The 21,555-nt window shown below is 41.1% G+C and overlaps 2 protein-coding genes across 5 annotated transcripts in view; one reads left to right on the top strand and one right to left on the bottom strand.

The window, feature by feature from the left end:
* The window catches only part of RAD54L2 (RAD54 like 2), a 68,732-nt gene extending 56,309 nt beyond the window's left edge, over nucleotides 1–12,423 (top strand). For 2 of the 4 annotated variants that reach the window (XM_032209906.1, XM_032209907.1), the window contains exons 18-22: nucleotides 895–1,091; nucleotides 1,689–1,885; nucleotides 2,649–2,738; nucleotides 4,720–4,812; nucleotides 6,609–12,423. In XM_032209906.1, coding sequence (XP_032065797.1) covers nucleotides 895–1,091; nucleotides 1,689–1,885; nucleotides 2,649–2,738; nucleotides 4,720–4,812; nucleotides 6,609–7,594 — 1,563 coding nt within the window. In that variant the 3' untranslated portion in view covers nucleotides 7,595–12,423. The remainder of the gene's footprint in view (nucleotides 1–894; nucleotides 1,092–1,688; nucleotides 1,886–2,648; nucleotides 2,739–4,719; nucleotides 4,813–6,608) is intronic. The other 2 variants (XM_032209909.1, XM_032209910.1) reach the window with 2 other exon arrangements.
* A 2,117-nt stretch (nucleotides 12,424–14,540) lies between these two features.
* LOC116504226 (semaphorin-3D-like) overlaps nucleotides 14,541–21,555 on the bottom strand; it is a 29,628-nt gene continuing 22,613 nt past the window's right edge. Inside the window, exons 12-17 of the mRNA XM_032211115.1 lie at nucleotides 21,452–21,540; nucleotides 19,701–19,742; nucleotides 19,103–19,260; nucleotides 17,883–17,947; nucleotides 15,663–15,796; nucleotides 14,541–15,433 (exon numbers count right to left, since the gene is read on the bottom strand). Of these exons, the coding sequence (XP_032067006.1) occupies nucleotides 14,999–15,433; nucleotides 15,663–15,796; nucleotides 17,883–17,947; nucleotides 19,103–19,260; nucleotides 19,701–19,742; nucleotides 21,452–21,540 (923 nt within the window). The 3' untranslated portion in view covers nucleotides 14,541–14,998. The remainder of the gene's footprint in view (nucleotides 15,434–15,662; nucleotides 15,797–17,882; nucleotides 17,948–19,102; nucleotides 19,261–19,700; nucleotides 19,743–21,451; nucleotides 21,541–21,555) is intronic.

The following is a 21,555-nucleotide window of genomic DNA, read 5'->3' on the forward strand; positions in this document are numbered from 1 at the left end:
GATCTGAAGTGCATGGAGAGAAGTGGTGATGGGATAGGTTGGGGGTGGTGGGGGACAGGGATGGGTTGCTGCCGGCGTTACTGCTGGTTCGTTTCGTGTGCACCAAAGATCAATGGGGCAATCCATTCCTGTTGTTTTTGTATAGTACTGTTAGTTAAAATAATATTTATGAAATTATTTTCTAATATTTTTTTGGGGGGGGCAGGGTATCAAACAACCTGAAACTTTTATGAAAGGGTTGGTGAGCATTTGGGGGTCCGTAATGTAGATGAAGACCTGGGTTTTCCCCAAAGGCACTGAGGCTAGGATATGAATGGAGGTCTGGCATTTGTGGACGTCCCTGCAGGCTGGGACTTGGCAACTTCCTGCTGGCTTCTCTGTTGGTATTGGTTGTGGGAAGTCAGCAGCAAGTTGCTTTGACTAACAACCATAGGATTTGGTTGACATCTGCAACTAGAATTACAGGGATTGCTATCACTGAGCAAGGCAGATGTGCCTTATAATTTCATTACTTAGCAGTGGAAATTTCGATCCCATTTGCTACCGTAAATCAAGAATTATCTGTATGTTTAATAAATAAAAAATACCCTGATGCAGGAGAAGGTTCCTTCCCATTCCTACATTAGATTAAACATTTGTGGCATAACTCTAAATGCGTACTTCTAAGAGTTTTGAAAGATAAGAGCAACTGTTCTTGATATTATCAAGGGGGATTAAATGCTAATATATAAGATAATATCAAAATCGTCCTAATTCTTTCATTAGAACATTTGGAGGATTATTTTGATTGTTCAGGGGAGGGAGGGATTGTTGTTTGACTTCTTACTGTTTTGTTACACTTTCAATAAACCAGTGTGCTTCAGATGCAACCTCCTTATGCTTTAATTACCACAGGAGCCTTTCCAGCACGAGTCCCTGCTAATCGATCGTAAAGAGCACAAGCTCACCAAGGCAGAGAAAAAAGCTGCAAAAAAGAGCTATGAGGAAGAAAAGCGTGCATCTGTCCCTTATACCCGTCCTTCCTATGCTCAGTATTACCCAGCCACTGACCAGAATCTGGCAAATATTCCTGCCTTCAATCAAAGGAACTGGTGGGTATCTTGTTCCTTTCTATGAAGCTAAAACAGGAGTAGCAAAATGTTTTTCCTACTTCTCCCCCCTTGGCAGTGTTTTCCTGGTCTCCAGAACATAAGTAAAACAAAGGAGGACATTGTCATCTTAGTAGCTTTGAACAGTTGAAGCTGATATAGACAATGAGTCGATACTTAGAGTGCATTGAACAGAATCTTATTGTGATGGGGAAACCAATATTGAAAGTACCATTAGCACATAGAGGTCATAGCACACAGGCCTTGTAATATACACTTCCCATCTGGGATATTAGGCATGTTTTTTAAATTCATTACTGTTGATTTCTTGACACAATGTGGGAAAACGTGAAAGTATTTCTGTTTAATATATCACTTATTAAAGATCTTTCTTAGGTGATTGCATGTAGAGAAATTAATGTGTGATTGGCAGCTCATAGTCATCCCTTTGTAGTATACTTATCCACTTCTTGTGGAAGATCCAGGAAGAGTTATTAAGGCAGAAACAGGGCGACTGAGTAGAAGGTCCTGCTTGTGAAAAGGGGCTGTTGGGTACTTTCGAATTCTGTAATCCCGTTGATTTATTCCTTGCTTTTGTAGGCGGCCAAGCCTGAAAGGTGAGGACCGGCCAGTGGCAAGCGTACGTCCTGTTCAGTCCACCCCTATTCCAATGATGCCTCGTCATGTCCCCTTAGGCAGTATGGGAGCAGCTTCAGTTTCCAATCCTGCTATTAACTTCCCCATCAATTACCTGCAACGAGCTGGTGTCCTCGTGCAGAAGATTGTCACCACAACAGGTCAGTGACTTTGGCAATTACACTGTACTCTACCTTTCTTAGGAAATGAGATTGTACCAAAAATGAATAGGGGGGGGGGGGGAACAAGAAGATATTGAGGTTAATTCTCTGTAACAGAATCTTAAATTGACCCTTCATTGCTGTGTTTTAGATAGGACAGCCAGACATTTCTAAAGCTCAGGACCCAGTCTTAACATAGGTCTAAAATGAGACTTAATTGACATTACTTTAATTCATTCTACATGTTTATCTTCCCTATATTTTCTGTAGGGGAATTAGAGAATATTCTTCCATTATGAAAGAGAAAACATTTGCAAAACTATTTGGTCATACAGACATAACATGCCTAATGAAAATTCTGCATTTTACCCAGCTACCAAATGTGTTGGAGGCTTAGTCATTTTTGTACATGTGTTTCTCTTTTCATTTTACAAAAACACAAAGTACTTGAAAAGAGAAAGGAGATTATTTGAAATGTCACTGCTGCAGCCTCCTTTGTTAACTCGTCATTTTCTTGAACTAACAGTTAAATATAGAGCATTATCCATTAATATCATTTTTAAACTAGCTTTTTCTCTCCTACTTCCCTGTACTGGTTCTGTGTTTTATATAATACCCAGCTAAAGGTAACTAAATACTTGGAAGATGTTATTTTATTTAATGTTTTTAATTGAATCCACTTTGAAGCCTCATGCAGTGATTCATATACCTATTATTTTACTTTTATTATAATATTTATATTATATTATTTTATACATTATAGATATAGTGATTCCAGGTACGAATACTTCCACAGATGTGCAGGCAAGAATCAGCGCTGGTGAAAGCATACATATTATCCGTGGGACTAAAGGTAATTGATAGTTTTCCATTACAGATTTTAGCTTGTAAAGTGGGATGAGGGTGGACTTTATTTTTTTCTTTTTCTTCTCTATTTCTTCTCTATTCTATCATATCTTGTTCAGAAAGTAAAATGCCATTGAGAAAAAAAATCTCCATACAATAAAGAAGTTCCACGTGGTTTCCTTCCACAAATTAACAACATATTTCGATTGATTTATTTCCTTAGTTCAGATGGACTACATTCATTATTAGTTTTTGATCATGCATTTGTTCTTTATTGACCTGTTTTAATATAGACATTGTGATAGTAGTTTGAGATTACAGTAGAGATTGTAATGTTAGCCATCTCATGCTTTTATAAAGATATTTTGAAGATAGAAAAAGTTTCTCAGGATAATTGAAGGAGATTTTGTCCTTTCCAAGTAAGGATTTCTGCACATAGTTGTTGTGTGATTTGCAAGTAACAGATTACATTTCATTTTTTGGCAGAAATCTTTATTTTAGTAGTCTGCTTTCATCCTCTCAGTACTATCTTAGCCAAATATTGGATGCTGCTTATTGTGCCAGCTGCTTTTTAAAATCCCCTTTTGTTTAAATATCATTGGTCTTTCAAAAATATAGTATTTGAAAAAATAGTCACAAGAGACAGAAGGAGAGTTGATTGTAACTTGTTCATAAGGCCTAGTTATTTTGCTGCTATAAAGAACCTTTCTTTCACCTCTTACAGGCAGCCCTCACTTAACGACCACAGCGGTCTGTCACTCTGTCACTAAGTGATGCAATTGCTAAGTGAAATATTACATGACCACAATAGACTTAGGTCACCTTTCACTCAGTTGTTAACCAAGTCATCACAGGTTAAGCAAGACATCCCATGACTGTGGCTTGTGATTTTACTGCCAGGTTCTCCTTTAACTCTGTTTATTGGAAACTGGTGGTGAAGTGTGCAAAGGGCAGTCACATGCTGCGATCATCATCAATGCAAGGTCTACTTGTAAAGTCATTTTTTCCACACCACCATAACTTTGGTTGCTAAACAAATGAGGTCTACCTGTATTTTGTACACCAGAGCTATTAGTGAATGAATTTGTATCGAATAAAAATTTGTATTTTATAACTCCATACAAAATGCAGTTGGAAAACCAATAACCTCATTTGGGGGTATTAGACAACCCATGACCAGCTGGGTTATCATTTCAGAGATATTTCCTTACCAAATTCCTCTATGGCTTCAACAATGGCAGCCCTTCTATTGTGCTGCCTTCCCTGGAAAAGATTCGGGGAGACATTCAGAGATGTATCTGCCTTGAAAATAGCCCATGTTGAACTGTAGAACCCAGCCAAACATCACGAATCAACCACCTGGAATTTATGCCATTTGCTTATAGGTCCCTGTATAATTGCTACAACCTTTCTTGGTTGCTGCTAGATTCTGCATGCCAATTAATTAAGTTCTTCTTACATATTCTTTGAATAAGTAAATGTAACCGGGAACTAGCATGTTACAATGCAGAGCACAAGTCACAACCATAATTAATACTTCCAATAATGTCCCTAGTCTGTATAGACCAAGGGTGGGGTTCGTTTACCTTCCCTAAGGGTTTGCAAATGTGAGCGCGTGCATGTGTACAGCCTTCCGCGCATGCGCTTTTGGCTGGAAAAAAAAAAGGCCTAAATGGAATGCCATAAAGCCGGGGCGAGTGAGCGGGACCACCGATGTTTTCTGCTACCGGTTTGGGCGATCCGGTCCGAACCAGTAGAATACCACCACTGGTATAGACTCCAGAGGCATTCTTAGAAAATAACATGATGAGTTGCTGAAGGCATGTCCATCTAGCCAGTAGACAGAACAATGTCAATGTCAAGAAAATTGTTCCAGAGAATCCTAGAAGTCTGTTGTTGTGAACTATAATAGCTGTCTTATCATACCTGTAAAATGCTCTTTTGACACACACACCCCCAATTAATTATTATGACCATCTCTCCCCCAGGAACGTACATCCGGACTAGTGATGGGCGGATCTTTGCTATCCGAACTACTGGCAAGCCGAAGGGCAGTGAAGATCATCGCATGGTTGCTTCAGGTAAGCACCGTTTCTGAGTGTCTCTTCTAATATTTTATTTTGAAAGCTTTCAAAGGGATTATAGATATTCAAAACTATTTTTCTAACAACAGTAATAAAATGTAGATATTAGAAGAGCGGATATTAAAATTATAGAGTGCATTCAGAAAGAGAACTGAAAATTATATTAGAATCAAGCTGAAAGAAATAAAAATTAATAAACATTTGTAAACATGTGTTTACAAGGAGGATATTTTGTTATGGCTTTTATACTTTGCTAAGCATTATCAATTTAATAAATTTTGGAACTCTTTTTAGCAGCCAGTTAAACTATCTATGACAGAGTTATTCCATTCATACAAAGGGAATAAGAAAACTGGATTTAATGGTTTTAATTTTAGCTTCATTCTACTAAAACCGAAGAGAAAATATTTTTGGATCAGCTTTTCATTGTAATCAAAATATAAATTTTCTGTAAAGTGCTGTATTGAAATATGATATCTATATGGTAAAATAATGGCCATATATCTCCTGGAACAAAATCTCTAGAAGTTAAATAAACCAGACTTAAGTATATTTCTTTTACACGTTATTTAAGATTCTCAATCTTTAATTTATAAATTTTTTATGTCATTAATTACCACAGACATTGAATATATTTTGAAGTCACATAATACATTTCTGCCATGCTTTATAACTTTAAAAATTTTTTTAATATAGTATTTCTCTGCAGACTTTACCCAGATCTTAACTTCACTTAAAGCAGGGGTGTCAAACTCACACCACAGCATCACATGACGTATCGGGACTTTTCTCCCTTCACTAAACTGGGCGTGGTCAGTGTGTGATGCATCCGGCCTGTGGGCCGGGAGTTTGACAGCCTTGACTTAAAGAATTAGCTTTTTCTTTGCAAACACACGACAGCCTGAAACTGATGTCAAAAAGAAAATTGATCTGTACATTCCTATGTCAAAAGTCGTGCAACAAAAGCAGACAGGAGAATTTGCAAAATCCACGCCAAAATCAGCCCCTTAAATTGAGTAGAGAAATGAAAAGACAAATACTGAAAAAGATACAATATTGGAGCAATATTCTTCCATTTTTGTCACTAGAATACAGGCAATTGCAAGTAATGCAAGCGTTTAGAGATGTGGTTTCTAAGATCTAGTGCTTGCATGGACAATGCTAGAAGCAGAGCGCTTGGAACAAGATTGATCTGTTACAGTAAGAAGGTACAGGTATACATCATCCATCTTGCCAAAATAATGCAAATTTCCAGCCTGTTAAATTTGTGTTGAGAGAAAAAGCTTTACAACTGAATTTTGAATCCTTTCTTTTTCTCTTCCTATTTCTGGAAATTGCTGAGTTTCTTCTTTAAGGACTTTTCTGGTTCTTGCAATAAATCCAGTTTATTAAGACCTATGTCCTAGAATCTCTGCTTGTAAGCTTTTAGTTTTAGTCTCACTTGAGAAAATGCCTTACTTCATTCATGTTATACAGCTCAAATGGATATCGCAATACCTTAGTAATGAAAGATGGATTGGTCCAGAAGAAACTTCAGGGATACAGGCACTAAATCCTATCTTCTGGGGCACAACCACCATTCAGCATGCTCTAAACTTTTCTTAAACCCTACTGCCTATAATAATTTAGGTTCCCCATCCGCTACTGAGATGAGCCACTGAAAAACAACAGTAGCCTACAGCCTCATTAATGAGGCTGTTTTTTCTTTCTTTCTACGGCCTCCTCTGATACTTTAGTGCCATTTCTGGTTACTTTCTCTGCCCTTACATCTTGTTATATTCTGCTTTACGTAGGATCCCAGGGTCCATCTGTTGAATCCACAAGCAATGGCAGACACAATGCCTCATCACCCAAACCTCCCAACCCCGAGGAGCTCACTCGGCCTATTTCGCCAGACAGCCCTGAAATCATCAGCGAACTGCAGCAATATGCAGAGGCGGCAGCTGCCCGTGAGTCCAAACACAATTCTCCTACCACCAATACGACACCTGGATACCCCACTCGGAAAGACAATGCAGCCCACGCGACAGCTCGCGGCGGAACTGAGCAGCGAGTAGGGACCCATGGTTTGGCTTCTTCCTCAGCCTTGCCAGCCACTAGTCAACATGTTGACGGCCACTCAGTGCTGGACTTACGAGGGAATAAGCGTAAGTCAAGTTCACCATCTGGTCCAGATGAGCAAGCCCATCGCCAGCAGAAGAAACGCTCCCTGCCAACTACAGGTCAACCATATGAAAGTGGGTACCCTGTCTCTGGTGGGTTCACCATGCCCTCTGTCCCTTTAAACCACAACTTAACCCATCCATTTGCTCCCCAAGCAGGCAACTCATTGTACATGGGCACAGGCTCCTCCTATTACCAGCTGCCTAGCTTGCTGTCAGATCCTCATTTGATGTTCCCTGTGACTACTGACCCTCTGCTGACAGCGGGCACTGCTAGTTCTTCTGCTGCTACCTCAGCCACCAGTGTCCCCTCTTTCATGTTAAACCCCTCCATGACGGGGGTGCTCTCCAACTATTCGCTGCCCTTCTCACAGTCACTCCTCTCTGAGCCCAGGATGTTTGCTCCTTTTCCAACCCCTGTCTTATCCAGCAGCCTTCCCAGGAGCATGGCATCTGCCTACCCTGGCTTCATGACACCTCACACGGGATATCCAGCGGGGGGCCTTCTTCGGTCTCAGGTGCCTCCATTTGACACCCGTGAGGTCTCTGAGGTGGGCTGCAGCTCCAACGAGGATGAGGACAAAGATGATGATGTAATAGAAATCACAGGGAAGTAATGGGCCTAGTCCCTTCTGATAGATTGCATCTTTGGTCGGGAGGCAAAAATTCCTTGCTGGACCTTTCTGGGGTCAGGATTTTATATCTAGAACACAGCAGAAGTGGAGGAGGAGGCTGGAAAGGAATGGCATGTTTAGTTGTCAAAGATCTGCTTTGTATGGGAACTGAATTGAATGGACACCCCTCCCCCAGGAGTGGGGAGAAACAAGAGTTGGGCAAGGGAAGTATCACTGCAAACCACAGGAGTGCCTCCTTGACTTTTCCCTCCCATGCTGTCTGTGTTGTCCAAAAGGAAGACTTGCCATTAATATTTCAGTGCCCTTTGTTAGACTGGAGACATCGGGCTGATTTTTTTTTTATTTTTATTTTTGGTGTCTATGGAATAACACTCATACACAAACGGCCTTATCTGAGAAAGTTCATTGTCCCGTGATCAAAAGCAGGAGACGTTGTGCCCTAAGAAACCTGAGAATGAATTGCATTCTTAACGGAGGGAGGGAGATGGGAAAGGAAGGAGCAGGCAACTTGTCCTATGTAGGTGGGAGGGAAGGGGTGGGCAGGGTCTGTGTGGAAATTGAATTTTTCATCTTTCTGGACTTTCAAGGCAAATTAGCCCAGTGCCCTTCGTCCAGGCCCTCGTGGAGTGGTGGCAGGAGGTGCAAGCGATGATGAGCCTGCAGGTCTGGCAAAAGAAACAAGCTGTCAGATTTCTGTTGACCAGAATGAAGTGGACCTCCTGCTAAAGGAGTTCGCTTGAGCCCCTTGTACTTGCTTTGCCAGAGTTTTCATTGACACTGACTGGATGATCTCCCTCCCTCCTCCATAAAACTGTTGTTTTAATTTATTTCATGAAAGTGAAGTATTTATTGGGGAACTATTTCCCACTTCTTCCTTGCTAAAAGCAGTTGGGTTGTTTATAGACTGGCCTGTTTGAGAAAGGAATAAAGCGATAAGTAGATTGCTTGACAAATGCAGGGGTGTTTTATAGGGCCAAGGCAGAATTACCCCCACCCTTGTGCTTCATTGGGGAGACAGGGGGGGGGGCAGGGGCATTATCTGGCTAGAGCTTTGTTTATTCTCTAGCTGTTTCCCTCAAGGTGGGCAACAGGGAGGTTGGTGTTTAAAGTGGCTCTCTCCTCAGTCAGAGACATGGATTTTTTAAACTAGGTTCCTGCCATTCCAGTGGTTTAATAGTAAAAAAGCTAAAGCTTTGCAGAGGAAAGTCCCCTCTATATTGTTGCTAGTATCTGGCCCAAGTTTTTATAATACGTTGCCACAGAAGTGTGGAAGGAGAAGCCATTTATTTTCATAGAAGGCTTAACAATAGAAGGAAGTTGCAGAGATTTGGCATAGAAATCCTCTCTATTGTGCAGGAAAGGGAGACAGCGGTACCTCGGAGGAGGGGGGGGGAATGATGGAATGATTCCCCCTATTTGTCTTTAAAAAATGACACCAGCTAAATTGGTGTTTTATAAGACGTTCTCATCCCAAAGACAAGGGAAGAGGGACTTGTGCCCCCATGACAAAGAGTCAGTGAGAGCATTGCTAAGAAAACCTTTCCAGGAAGTTGGTTCACATCCTGTTCTCACCTTATCTTTGTTAGGTGGTTGATGCAAAGAAGACAGTGGATCCACTGAAGTGGCTACAATTGTCAGGCTTTATCTCCCCACCCCCCACCCCCCCCCATCATGGAGAACTTTCTCTCTTCTTTTGTGCATCATACCTCTCCGTGGAAGGTTTGAACTCCACATGATTTGAATGGAGGCAATGTGAGAATTGAGCCTTTGCTCACCCTGTAAAAGACCTCCCAGGCCCCTTAGTTAAAGAGGTCGTGGCTACTTGTTTTTCATATTGTGAATCAGAAGTGATTCTGAGAGAAAGCGCTGCGTGGGTACGGCTGTGTATGTGTATACTTTTATGTACCATTAAAAAGCATGTAAAGTTGGGGCTTTCTGACTATCTTTCTCTGCTAACTGGGCACTGTCCGTCAGGCCTGACTTCACCATTTGTAGAAGCCTTAGATTTAAAGTTAGCTATGCAAATTACTTTAATTATTTTAAAATAAAAACATTAAAATAGTGCTTTCTTCTTTAACATATCCTAGGAGTTGAAAACCGAGGGGTTCTGAACAAACTTCTGGACAACTTGTCTTTGGATGCACCATGGGATTAAAAAAACAAACAAACACAAAACACAACCCCCCCACAAAAATAACAAAGCAAATTAACTGATGGGGTCCATTCGAGTTTCTCCAAAGACTTGGCCTTGGTACGTCTGTGAGTCATGCCCTTTTGTGATTTGTATGTGTCCACCTCATGCAAAATAATGACGGCACTGATTGTACTGTAAGCTGCAACCCTCTAGGTTGACTCGGGAACTGGATCTAGGCAAGGGGGCTTAGGCCTCAGCAGCTAAGCAATTTTTGGTGGAGGATTTGTTTCTTCTTCTTCTACTTCTACTTCTTTTTCAGGTTTCAGGCAGACCCAATATTCAGTATAGTGAGTTTTGGGCAGCAGAGCTGATAACAACTCGAGTAATCCTACTAAGCTCCTGTCTTGACTTCCATGGAGTAAAGGGGCAGTCAAGACAAGCTAATACGTTTTATATACTATTAACTTCAGACTGCTGCTTCCCGATTCTCTTGTCTCTTTTGAACATCATATCTGAGCACAGAAGAGTCGCCAGACTTGACAGGCTTTGAGGACATCCGTACTGTAAAATATGGGATGTTTGATTAGGAGAATAGGTGCAGCTGTGATTAAGTAGACCAAGCTCTATAGTCATCTTTTAAATAGGATTGGAAGATAAAAGTATTAGCTGTAGGAAATGGTGTACACCTGTAATTTACTAGTCAGACCACTGGATGGCAATGTTGCATCACTTGGATTATTACTAGATTTTAACAATATAATATTTTTAAAAATTGGCTTTTGTACTTGGGTGAGAAAAGTATAAAAATGTAAGTCTGACTGTGCACATCTTTCTGTTCTCTTTCTCTCTCCCTCCCTCCCTCTTTTTGTTTGTTTCTTGTCATATCTCTTTCCCCTAAAATGTTTATGTTAGTGGATTAGTGGATTGCTTGAACATAATTCTTCCACTGACAGGGTTCATTCATTCATTCATTCATTCATTCATTCTCTCTCTCTCTCTCTCTCTCTCTCTCTCTCTCTCTCTCTCTCACACACACACACACACACACACACACACACACCTTCAGTTAGACCAGCCACTTTCTGTGAGCTTTGGAAAGAAATACATTTGGGGCAGATTCCTCTACTTCAGCAAGTGCCTGACCAGTGTCTCCTTCCTAATAATAGGGGGTTTAAATGTAATTGGTCTCCTAGAGATTAAAATGCATTCCCAGCACTTGCCAAGAGAGAACAGTGTTGCCACTGGCAATGAAGACCGCATTCTTCTGCTTTGCACCCTTCTTGCTTCTAGAAACACCCTCTTTCTCACATATGAATTCTCCCACGCATTCAACATCCTTAGGAAGGTGTGGCTTCTAGAAACAAAGGGTGGCTGTTGTGCCTTGTTTGTGAAGAACAGAGAATGCTTGACTTGGGAGCTGAGTCAGAACAGCACAGTGACTTACGTAGTACAATGTCGGAATGGTCCCTTCCTTGATGCACTGTAATTTCCAAGAATGTAGTGGCTGCTCAGAAGCAGCGCATGTGTTTGTGTTGTGAGATCTCTGAATTCAACTATTCCTTCTATCTCAAGGATAATTTTTCCCCCTTGCTGGCTTTTTGTTAGATCTCCTTGCCAGAGTCTGTGCAATTTGCACTGCTAAATTTCAGGCCACAAAAGAAACGAGGAGGAATACATGTATTCTGAATTTACAGGTGGAGCTGAGATACCTTTAGATGTGCTTGGCTAAGGTCTTGGGATACTGAGGAAGGTTCTTGCATTCCCCGGGTGTTTTGGATCTGCATGTAATCTTTGGATCTTCCTTGATAAACCATGCATTGCAATATTTCTCTGCGCTTTAGAGCAACAGTACTGTACCAGGTTGGTATGGTATACAACAACACTTGATCCCCTTAATAAATGCTTAGGGTAAAGAGGTGACCTTAAACTGTGATATTTTACAGACCTTGCTACTACGTTCAGTTTCACTCCAGTTCTGGCAGTATACAATTTAAAACTGACAAAAGATCATCTTAGACATAGATTTCCTATGATGAATTATTTTTTGGTGAGAATAACACTGGAGGACTTCTCCCCAACCATGTTAAGAATTGTCCACATGTCTGCATGCTAATTATTACTCTATCTCCATATGACCAAGATATGGAAATGGGGAGAAATGCTGTCTGGAGAGGGCAAGTTTGATATTAAAGTGCTCCTACAGTATTGCATTCTGTGGGACACGGTTTTATGGACATATAGGGGGCAGTTTAATGAGAAAAAAAAATCTGATTACAATCTCTGTCAAGAAATCCCAGGAATATGCAATCTTCTGCTTTTAAAATAAAGATCCTATTGATTGTTCTATCTGAATTATGTAACTGATGGCAACAGTGCAAATATTTCTTGCAAGATCTCAAGTCAAATGAAAATTTACTATAATTACATATATTTGCACTGAAATCCTGATTTAGGCATTGTAAATATAATTATTAAACTGGAGAATGGTTGATCTTAGCTCCATTAAACCAAGGGAAATATACACCAGTAGATTAAAAAAAAATTGTGTCTTATTTAATACCAAAACCATATTATATCAAGTCTGGGGATTTATAAGGACAGTTTTGGGAATGCTTGCTCCTTGTCACTCAATCAGGAAAACAGTAGGGAAGATATTTGCAAGTTTAGGGAGGATCAACAGAAATAGAAATTGAGAGCCGGCAGAGAAGGAGGGCGAGTCTTTTTTGTGTGTGTGCTCTTTATTGAAACAAGACCACTAACAGCTGCCCACAGCTGCATTGCTTTTCGGGTCCTATATTATTAGTTTCCCTCTTTATGTTCTCTGTCCCTTCATTAAATCTATTTGTACAGGGGAGCTAAATGAATTGAATGGTTTTCTTGGTTTGTTTTTTGTTCTGCCTTTAGTTTGTGGCCTGTGCTTTGTGGTTGAAATAAAAAGACATTTCTGTAGCAGGGTCAGTTGGTTGGCTGGTTGCACGCATGGGATATGTGCTTCCCTCATCTCTCTGTCCAATGGGATGTGCTCACCCAATCTCCCAGAACAGAGACATTGAACAATTTTGTTGTTTATATGATGTATTTATTTTTACTTGTGTTTCATGTCATTTTTTTAAAAAAATAAATAAATTGTAAGTTGATATAATGCCTATCAACTGTCTCTCCTTTTTTAAAAAATAAACTTCAAATGTTATGAAGAATTTGGTAATGTTGGTCTGGAATTAGTTTGAATTTTCCCTCCTGATGGTTTCTTTCACCGAAAGGAAAAAATAGCCTGACAACATGAATTTGTATGTTTTACAAACAACTTCTTGCATTAGTTTCAATGATATTCAGGCACAATTAACTAGCTAATCAACTAATTAATGAGCTTTATTAAAACTAATTAAAGCCTCAATTTCTAGACAATGCAACATTTAAGACACAAATGTGTATTATAATCAGACCTTATAACCAACCAACCCTACACTATTAAGAGACTGAAGTTCCATTATTCTTTTTATATATCAATTTCCATCAATTATAAAGATTTGGTTCAGAGCCTAATTTTGAGTTGCACTGATTGGAAATGGAACAAACTGACTAAACCAGATTTAAAGTGGAATTTGGAAACCCAAAGCTTCTACCATTCATGGTCTATCATGTGTCATCTGTAAGTAGTTACATTGATATTTATGTGAAGTAAAGTGCTAGTAAAGGATTTTAGATGGCTTTGTAATGAAAAACTTCTACTAAACTTTTTTTCATATTAATAGAATTTTAATATTTGCAGGCACAAGGCTCTCCCTTCTGCGAAGATGAACCAGGCAGGTATACAATGTCTGTGCCCAAAGAGATTCTTCCCCTCCCCCTCTTTCTGAAGGATAAGAAAGGATCTCTTCCCTTCGATTATTTTGTCAACAAATTCTCAGAAATCAGTACACATCATAGAACTTGGGTTTCAGTGTTACAAAAGGGTAGTTGGAAGATGTTTTCTGTTAAGGGTTTTTTCCAAATTGATTCTTGAATTGGAAAGAATAAACTTAAATTACCTCCCTCTGCCTCATGTTGCGGTGGTGTGTATCACTGTCCTTTTATGTGACCCATTGGATAAAATGGGACCACAGGCTTATCAGTACCCAATCCAGAACTCTGCACTGAGCTAAATATCTGGTCATCCAATACCTATTTCATTCAGTTCAATTCCTAATCGGCAACAACATCAGAAGCTGACATTTCATGCCCCATATTCTGCCTGCGCTGCTGAGATCCTGTTGCTGGGTTGGCAGTGGAGGACTTCAACCTACACAGATTTATGGAATCTGGGACAATCCATATTCCTGGCAACCATGGATTAGACCCAAGTCATTGCGAGCCCAAGACATTCAGTACATGGTGTTGCGTGCTAGTTTTTATCCTGGGGCGTTTGTGATGTGAACTGGTAGTAGAGGATGTAGCATTAGTCTTTTTACCACTGTCAGATAATTCTCTGGTTGTTTTTGCCCACACCCAAACAGGGAAGTAGATTCCATTAGATCAATCTGTCCGAGAGGACTATTGGATCCTACTGGCTTCCAGAAAGAGCTTGGGGTTTTCCCCTCTGAGTATCTGAGTCGTCACCTGAGGCCTTGGTCACTGCCTGGAATGAGCATTTGATGAGGTTTCCTTGCACCAGATTGCTCCTCTGCAGTCTCTCATGGTACGTTGATCCTGAGGTGTGCTTGGTACTCTGAAAAAGAAGTCGAAATGCCCGCAGTGACTCCTGGAATATGTTCACAGTCATACTCAATTTTCTATTTTTGGAGAAGGCTTGTTTTACTGGATTTTTCAAGGTTGTTTAACTTAGATTTAGATTACTTTTATTCAGGCGAATTCCCTTATACTAGGGGAAGACCTTCTATGAAAAGCAGATACCACATGCTGTAATGGTTATTGTTTATTAGAAAAAAGAAGATGAAGAGGACTGTGCCACATATGTGCTACAAATGTGAAAAGCCCCCTTGCTCATTTCACACTTGCCATCACAATTCTAGCCACCAATCAGTCAGTATGATCTGAGACCACCACCTTCCTTGCTATGGTACAAGTTTCTTTTGCTACCCAAGAGGAGGATAAAAGTTAACACCTAGCATTTCAGATGAGGGAAGAAGAGATTGGCTTTCTTGATTTTGGAAGCAGGGAAAGGACAGAACATCCCAGTAAGTATCTACAAGTGTGCCTGGATAGCTTAAGAGACCAGTAGAATCTACTTGGAGAGCCCGTTTGGCTCTCTTGTGTCAAACTGGTCCTTCCTCTCTCCGGGAGCCAGGCTGTCGACGTACTCGGCCTTTCTTGCTTTCTGAAGGAGGCTGCTGCTGCTGCTGCCACCTTGAGGTCCAGACCTTTTGTCTCAGTCTTTTCCTTTGTTGCAGAGCATTACAGAATTCAACTAAATTAGTACCGGGTGCCCAGGAGTAGCCTTTGTAAGGAAGCTGAAGGCCTGACATCGGAGTGACACTGTGGTGGTTTCCTTTGGTTTCTGCATTCTTGCTAAGCCTAGAAGTTACGGCCTCCATGGCCTGTTGCCCTATTATGCGCAGCTTATAGTAGGTAAGAGTTTGAGAAAAAGAGCTGTCCATTCCTTGGCACTGATAGAGTCCAGCATCCTGTTGGGTCAGCTGATTAATCAACAGCCCTCGCTCTAAGATTGAAAAGCGACCTGTGTCCCCAACCTGCAAGGAAACCAGACAATAGTCAATCTGCTTGCCAGCTACAGCCACAGAGAAAGACAGAAGAACCTGCAGCATTAGTCTGACATCAAGGGGTTTCTGCTTGCATCTAAAGCATCCATCCAGCTCAGCTTCCTTTTGCAGCACATCAAGGCAACTCTGGGTCCCCTTTGCATCCCAGGCTCCAAAGAGACCACCCAACTTCTCCATTAAATTTGCTTTTCCCCTGTACCTCCTCCAGAGATATTGTGTTGGTTCGCTGTACTAGCCAACGAATCTTGGTTTGGGGAGAAAGTGGATGGCACTCAAGGAATGTCGAGTTGTTTTGCACACCAAATATCACCTTTTCTTCTGCCATGGGGGTGCCTGCAGGGAAACGGTAGGAACAAAAATATTCGACTAGAAGTTTTTAATAAGCAAGCAAACATTTTAACTCATGCAGGACACAACATTTGCTTTGCACTTGCCTCTGTTGGTAGAGTTATCTTGCCATCCCCATAGAGAGCACACCCCTCCCAATTGCATCTAAAATTGTAATGAGCAGGTGATTGGGCTAGAAGACCTCTAAGGTCCCTTCCATCCCTATGACTCTATGATCTTCATGGATAAGCCCATCCAAAGATCAGCTGATCCTTTAAAAATGCATGGTTTTTTTTCTGAATTCTGAAATTCTTTTCTGAAGGATTTCATTTATTTTCATATTTTGTAACAAGAAATGTTTTCCAGAACATATTCCATTTAACATATTCACAATTTGCTTATCCTTCGGTGGCAGGATTTACCAGTATATGGTTTTTTTTCCCCAGCTTAAAGGTAAAGGTAAAGGTTCCCTTCGCACATATATGCTAATCATTCCCAACTCTAGGGGGTGGTGCTCATCTCCGTTTCAAAGCCGAAGAGCCAGCGCTGTCCGAAAATGTCTCCATGATCATGTGGCTGGCATGACTAAATGCCAAAGGCGCATGGAGTGCTGTTACCTTGCCACCAAAGATGGTTCCTATTTTTCTTCTTGCATTTTTACATGCTTTATAACTGCTAGGCTGGCAGAAGCTGGAACAAGTAACGGGAGCTCACTCTGTTACGCTGTGCTAGGGATTCGAACCGCCAAACTGCCGACCTTTCTGATCGACAAGCTCAGCGTCTTAACCATTGATTCACCTTATCTGCAATTATATGCAGATACTTTACAAAGTATGCATGTACCTCCTTGCAGATAAGCTTTTCAGCAGACAAGTCAAACCCATTTTGGGGTGGTAAAATTCTTGGCTTAACTGCAAGTATATATAGTATTTATATAGCTTTGCTATATTTACAAACTGTATTCTTTACTAAGTCTATTCTGAATTTAATATATAAGGGACAGAATGCCTGTCTTACAAAAACAATGTAAGGAAGGTAAGAATGGCAAGTTTATAATAAGTGCTTCGTTGAGTCTTTTTGAACTATGTATTTTTAACCAGCCAGATGCTCTATTTTGCATATAATGCTAACCCAAAATGTGTAGTTTACGCATTTAACTGTACTCCTAAACAGTAAATTGTTTGGTTTAATATGATGGGTGAATCCAGTGAGTGTTTAAACCCTTTCAGGTGATATTTAACTTTGAGCTTGAATTAATTAATCCTGAAAGAGTAAATTTCTAAACCAAATGCCTTTTCCCAATGACTGGAAAAGACCAGGGCAGATTTTTAGACATTTTTGCCAGGCAAAAGATGGTGGCGGTGACTGTGCCATTAAACCTTCCCTTTTAGTGCATGCACCATCTTGATTTTTGTGAACCTGTCTTGGCAGGGGTCCCTGTCCTTATGGATACACCTTGCATCCTGCTGACCAATTCAGCATCCTAGGATTCAGCCTGTCCTCAGATGAAGTCTGGAGTGTTATGTAGATAGTACTAGGCTGAATAGCTGTAAAGAGGTTAAGGACAGCGAGAGAGTATTCAAGGCTGTTGTTATCCATTATATTATTTTCTCAACTCTGCAGATTGAACTGTAAATAAGCATTACAGGTGTTTTCTTGCTGTTGGCTGGTGGACTCCTCCCTCCACTCACGTCCAACAGAAACTTACTGGCACGAAATGATTGCAGGTGATATAAAAGGAAGATAGGAGGGAATGAGGCTGTGGTTGCTCTCTCCTTTCAAAAGCAGCTGCAGTCATGCAAATAAACTTCACACAAACTTTCCTCCATTCCCTCAGAACTGCACTCACAGTCATCCAAGCTTGGTGTTCCAGCTGCTGGCTAATTGAGCCACATCCTGGTGTTTTCAAAGATGGGCTGACAACCAGAGGCAGCCTCACCGGGCCCAGTCTTTTGAAGCTTATAAAAACAAACGTTAATAAAAAGTGTGAAGAGGAGCTGTAGCAGGAATCTGCTTCCAATTTTTATCCAGCGCTCTTTGTACCTTCTGATTGTAACTTCCTGCTGCTTCCAAGGGGGGCTCCTCAACTCACCTTTTGCAGCATCCAGGCATTGATTGATTGGATTGGATTTCAGCACATTTGGGCACTGCGCTCTCCTGCAAAAGAGACAGTTAATGCATGCCAGTATGCTCACGTATCTTGAGTTCTCAATGGGGACTTGTGAATGACTGTATTTTTTGGATTATAAGACGCACCTGATTATCAGATGCACCTTAAATTTGGAAGAGGGAAACAACAATAAAAAAAGTTTTTTGGCCTCCGCATTACCCATTTTGCGGCCTTTTTTGAGGTCCTTTTTCTGCCCTTTTCCAGCTTTTTTTCTACCCATTTTTGAGGCTTTTTTCAGCCCTTTTTTGATGTTTTTGGGGCCATTTGGGGGGCTTTTTTGGCCTGTTTTTGAGGCTTTTTTCAGCCCGTTTTTGAGGCTTTTCCTGGCTCATTTTGAGGCTTTTTTCTGCCTGTTTTCGAGACTTTTTTTGACCCACTTTTTTCACACACACAAAAAAAAAGGCCGAAAAAAGCCTCACAAACTGTTTCCCTACATCTTCTGTCAGCAAGATGGGACAAGACACATTCCTATCTGACCAATTGGTTATGAAGCCTGATGATGATTACTATGGGAGATAAATGCCAGATCATCACACCTTTAGAGAAGAAAAGGTACCTACGGTAGGTGGAAAAAAAGAGGCTGGGACTGATATCCTTAGCAGGATTAACAACATCATTCATTGGTTACGTGGGCCAAGAAGAATACTGAATGGCAATAATAAATACATCTTTAAATATATTCATTGTTAATTTTTGCTCTACAGTCAATAGACTTTGGGAAGCTTAATCTGTAGAGTACCACACCAAATATTGCCAGGTCCAAATATTCAAGCTTTTTTTTTAAATTTGGCGAAAGAGCTTGGGTGATTTAAGCAGCAAAGTGAATGTCTTAACCCACATATCCCTGAAAGCTTCTGAATAATTGGGTTGAATCTTCCTACATAATGATGATGGAGCAGAATGGCCTAACTTAAAAGTTCCCATTAGCTTTTGAAAACAACCCCCCCCCCAAAAAAAAAAACATGTTTAGAAATCTGGAAATTTGCACCTGTCTACCCCAACCAAGGTACATCACATTTATGGTCCTTGGAGACCCCCCAAATTAAAAATGCAATTCTTGGTTGCAAGAAAATGGCCCAGTTATAAAGGGGAAAAGGGTCACCTTTGCAAAGCTGGAGGGGCAGAAGGGGGAAGCTGCTCACCTTTTCTTAGTGAGCAGAAGAGCCCTGCAGGACTTGCCATCCCAGGTACAGTAAGGATCTCTGGCAAGGCAGCAGTCGGCACACGTTTTGCCATAGAGTTCACAGCGATACATGGAGAGCTGCACCAGCCCTTTGGTAGTGCTCACAACCAGTTCCTGCTACTCAAAAGGACAGAGGAGAAATACTGCCATGCAACTTTTTTGTGACACCCTGGAGTCTGCAGCCTCCCTTCCCCACAAATTCTGCATAAAAATAGGAGTGGTGGGGCAGCAGGAAAGGGAGCTAGAGAAGATGCTTTGCCTAAGTTTCTTTTTGTACATATTAAAATGATCTTTTAATATTGGCCTTCATTGAATGGAGATAAAGTTATATTTAGTATATACCTCATGCAAATATAGATACATGGATTACTCCTTGGTGGTGCATACAATCATTTCTCTTTCTGACATGTTAAAAATGGTTACTTAGAACTCTCTGGCAGGACTCTGGAGGCTGCTCTCAAGGTTTGGGGTTATGGGAAGATACCCTTAGGGACTCAGCTGTGCCCCTTTGGCCTGGAGAAAATAACATGCAATTAGTATAACAAATGCTGCCTTACCCGCTTTAGAGAAAATCTCATGTCTAAGATAGCTGAAGGCACCTACAAGAAATAGAAAACAGCAGCAGTTTGAAATGATACTCTTAACTTCCATGTTGTATTGGATGCCAGCATCCCTGAATTCTGTGCAAACTTTAGACTGGTACCTGCTTCACACATGCTTCACAATCATGCTGACAACCAGAGGGTGGAAAAGAGTTAAGGTTTTCTAGACTTCTCTGCAGCCATTTAGTGGTTATCTGGATTTTTGTAGGGCTATAAATTATTTTTTTTCTCCTCCTGGAAACTTTTTGCAACAGTCTGGGACAGCCTGGGTGTTAATCGGGCAACATCCTTTCCTGATCTGAGGTTGCTTTCACACACTAGGCCAGCACTGCAACTATGCCCATTTGGATGCAGCAACAGATGAGAAAAATGGCAGATGAAAAGCAGCCTCTACGGGGAGACGGATTATTGCTAGCAACACTCAAGAAAAATCTCCATCACAGATATCCTGGGTCCAGCTAGCAAATAAGATCTTATTTAGTTTCTCCAAACCTAAAAGGGAATGGAAATTAGATATAGTCTACTTCTCATTTGTTATTCTTTAGCAGAGGTATTGAGGATTCATAGAGGGTTACATAAGAGGCATTTATGGAAGGCCAAAACTGATTCTTACTCTGGCCTTGCAGAATGGGTCAGCCTATCTCAGCGATGGCGAACCTTTTAAGCACCGAGTGCCCAAAGTGCGTGTGTATGTGCATGTGTATGCACGCCCAAACTTCAAGGCCTGGGCGCATGATCGTGCGCATCCTGCACATGTGCATGCACCCCACCCAAACTGCAAGGTGTGGGCATCTGCACACATGCCCCCCCATGCCCCATGCATGCACGGCAGAGACCTGAAGACCAGTTGGCTGGCGGGAGGCGCACACCAGAGTTAGGTTGCTCCCGGTTCAGCCGAACCAGTAATAGTATTTTTGCCTGGGTCGCAGAACCGGCAGCAACCCAGGCTGGCCACATCCCCGAACCAGTTCTCTGCTGTCTTCTGTCATTGCTGGCATGTTTCTGCGCATGTGCAGAACAATTTTTAGTCAAATATGCATGCACAAGCAATGCATGGCTGATGCGCACGCAGTGAACCGGTACTAACCGGTTCAGAAACCCACCCTGGCGCACGTGCATGAGAAACAGAGACCCGAAACAGAGCTTAGGCGATGGTGGGCATGCCCACAGAGAGGGTTCTATGTGCCACAGGTGCTCCACCACTGGTCTATCTAATACTATAGGGACACTGTTTTATAAGTAAAAAAAAAACTGGGACAGGAGTTTTGTGATAAATTTTTTTACAGCATAGTAAATTCTAATTGGTTGATATTGTCCCTATCCATTTTCCGTAGTTCTTGTCCTTAAAATTTTGTTGATTCTTGGTTTACGACCTGTTACATCCTCTCCCTTTGAGTTTTAACCCCACAGCCCGTAATGGGGGTGGATTGTTTATCAAGAGACAAATAACTGATATTACAGGAAAGATTAGCTGGATTCATGACTTTCATTTTCACTCTCTGTGTATGTGGACATGATACTTGATTGTACTCATCAACATCATGCTTGACTTCTTTATATCTTGTCTTGACAAATAATTACTTTGACTCCTGGCTCATGGATTAAATTAATTGCACAAAACAATGCACTGTGTTACAGGAAATTGGACCTTTGTAGACAACTCCAGCCCACGAAAGTTTTAAAAGAAACAGAAATATTCTGATTACCTTTGAAACCTGGATCTCTTCCAAGCTGATCTCCTGAGAGCCTCGGCCTTCTAGGTTGGAGATGCCCACCTTAAGCACTTTGCCTTCATCTGTGAGAAGTCAAA

Source organism: Thamnophis elegans, chromosome 2 (genome assembly GCF_009769535.1).
Source record: "Thamnophis elegans isolate rThaEle1 chromosome 2, rThaEle1.pri, whole genome shotgun sequence".
In the NCBI taxonomy this organism is placed as follows: Eukaryota; Metazoa; Chordata; class Lepidosauria; order Squamata; family Colubridae; genus Thamnophis; species Thamnophis elegans.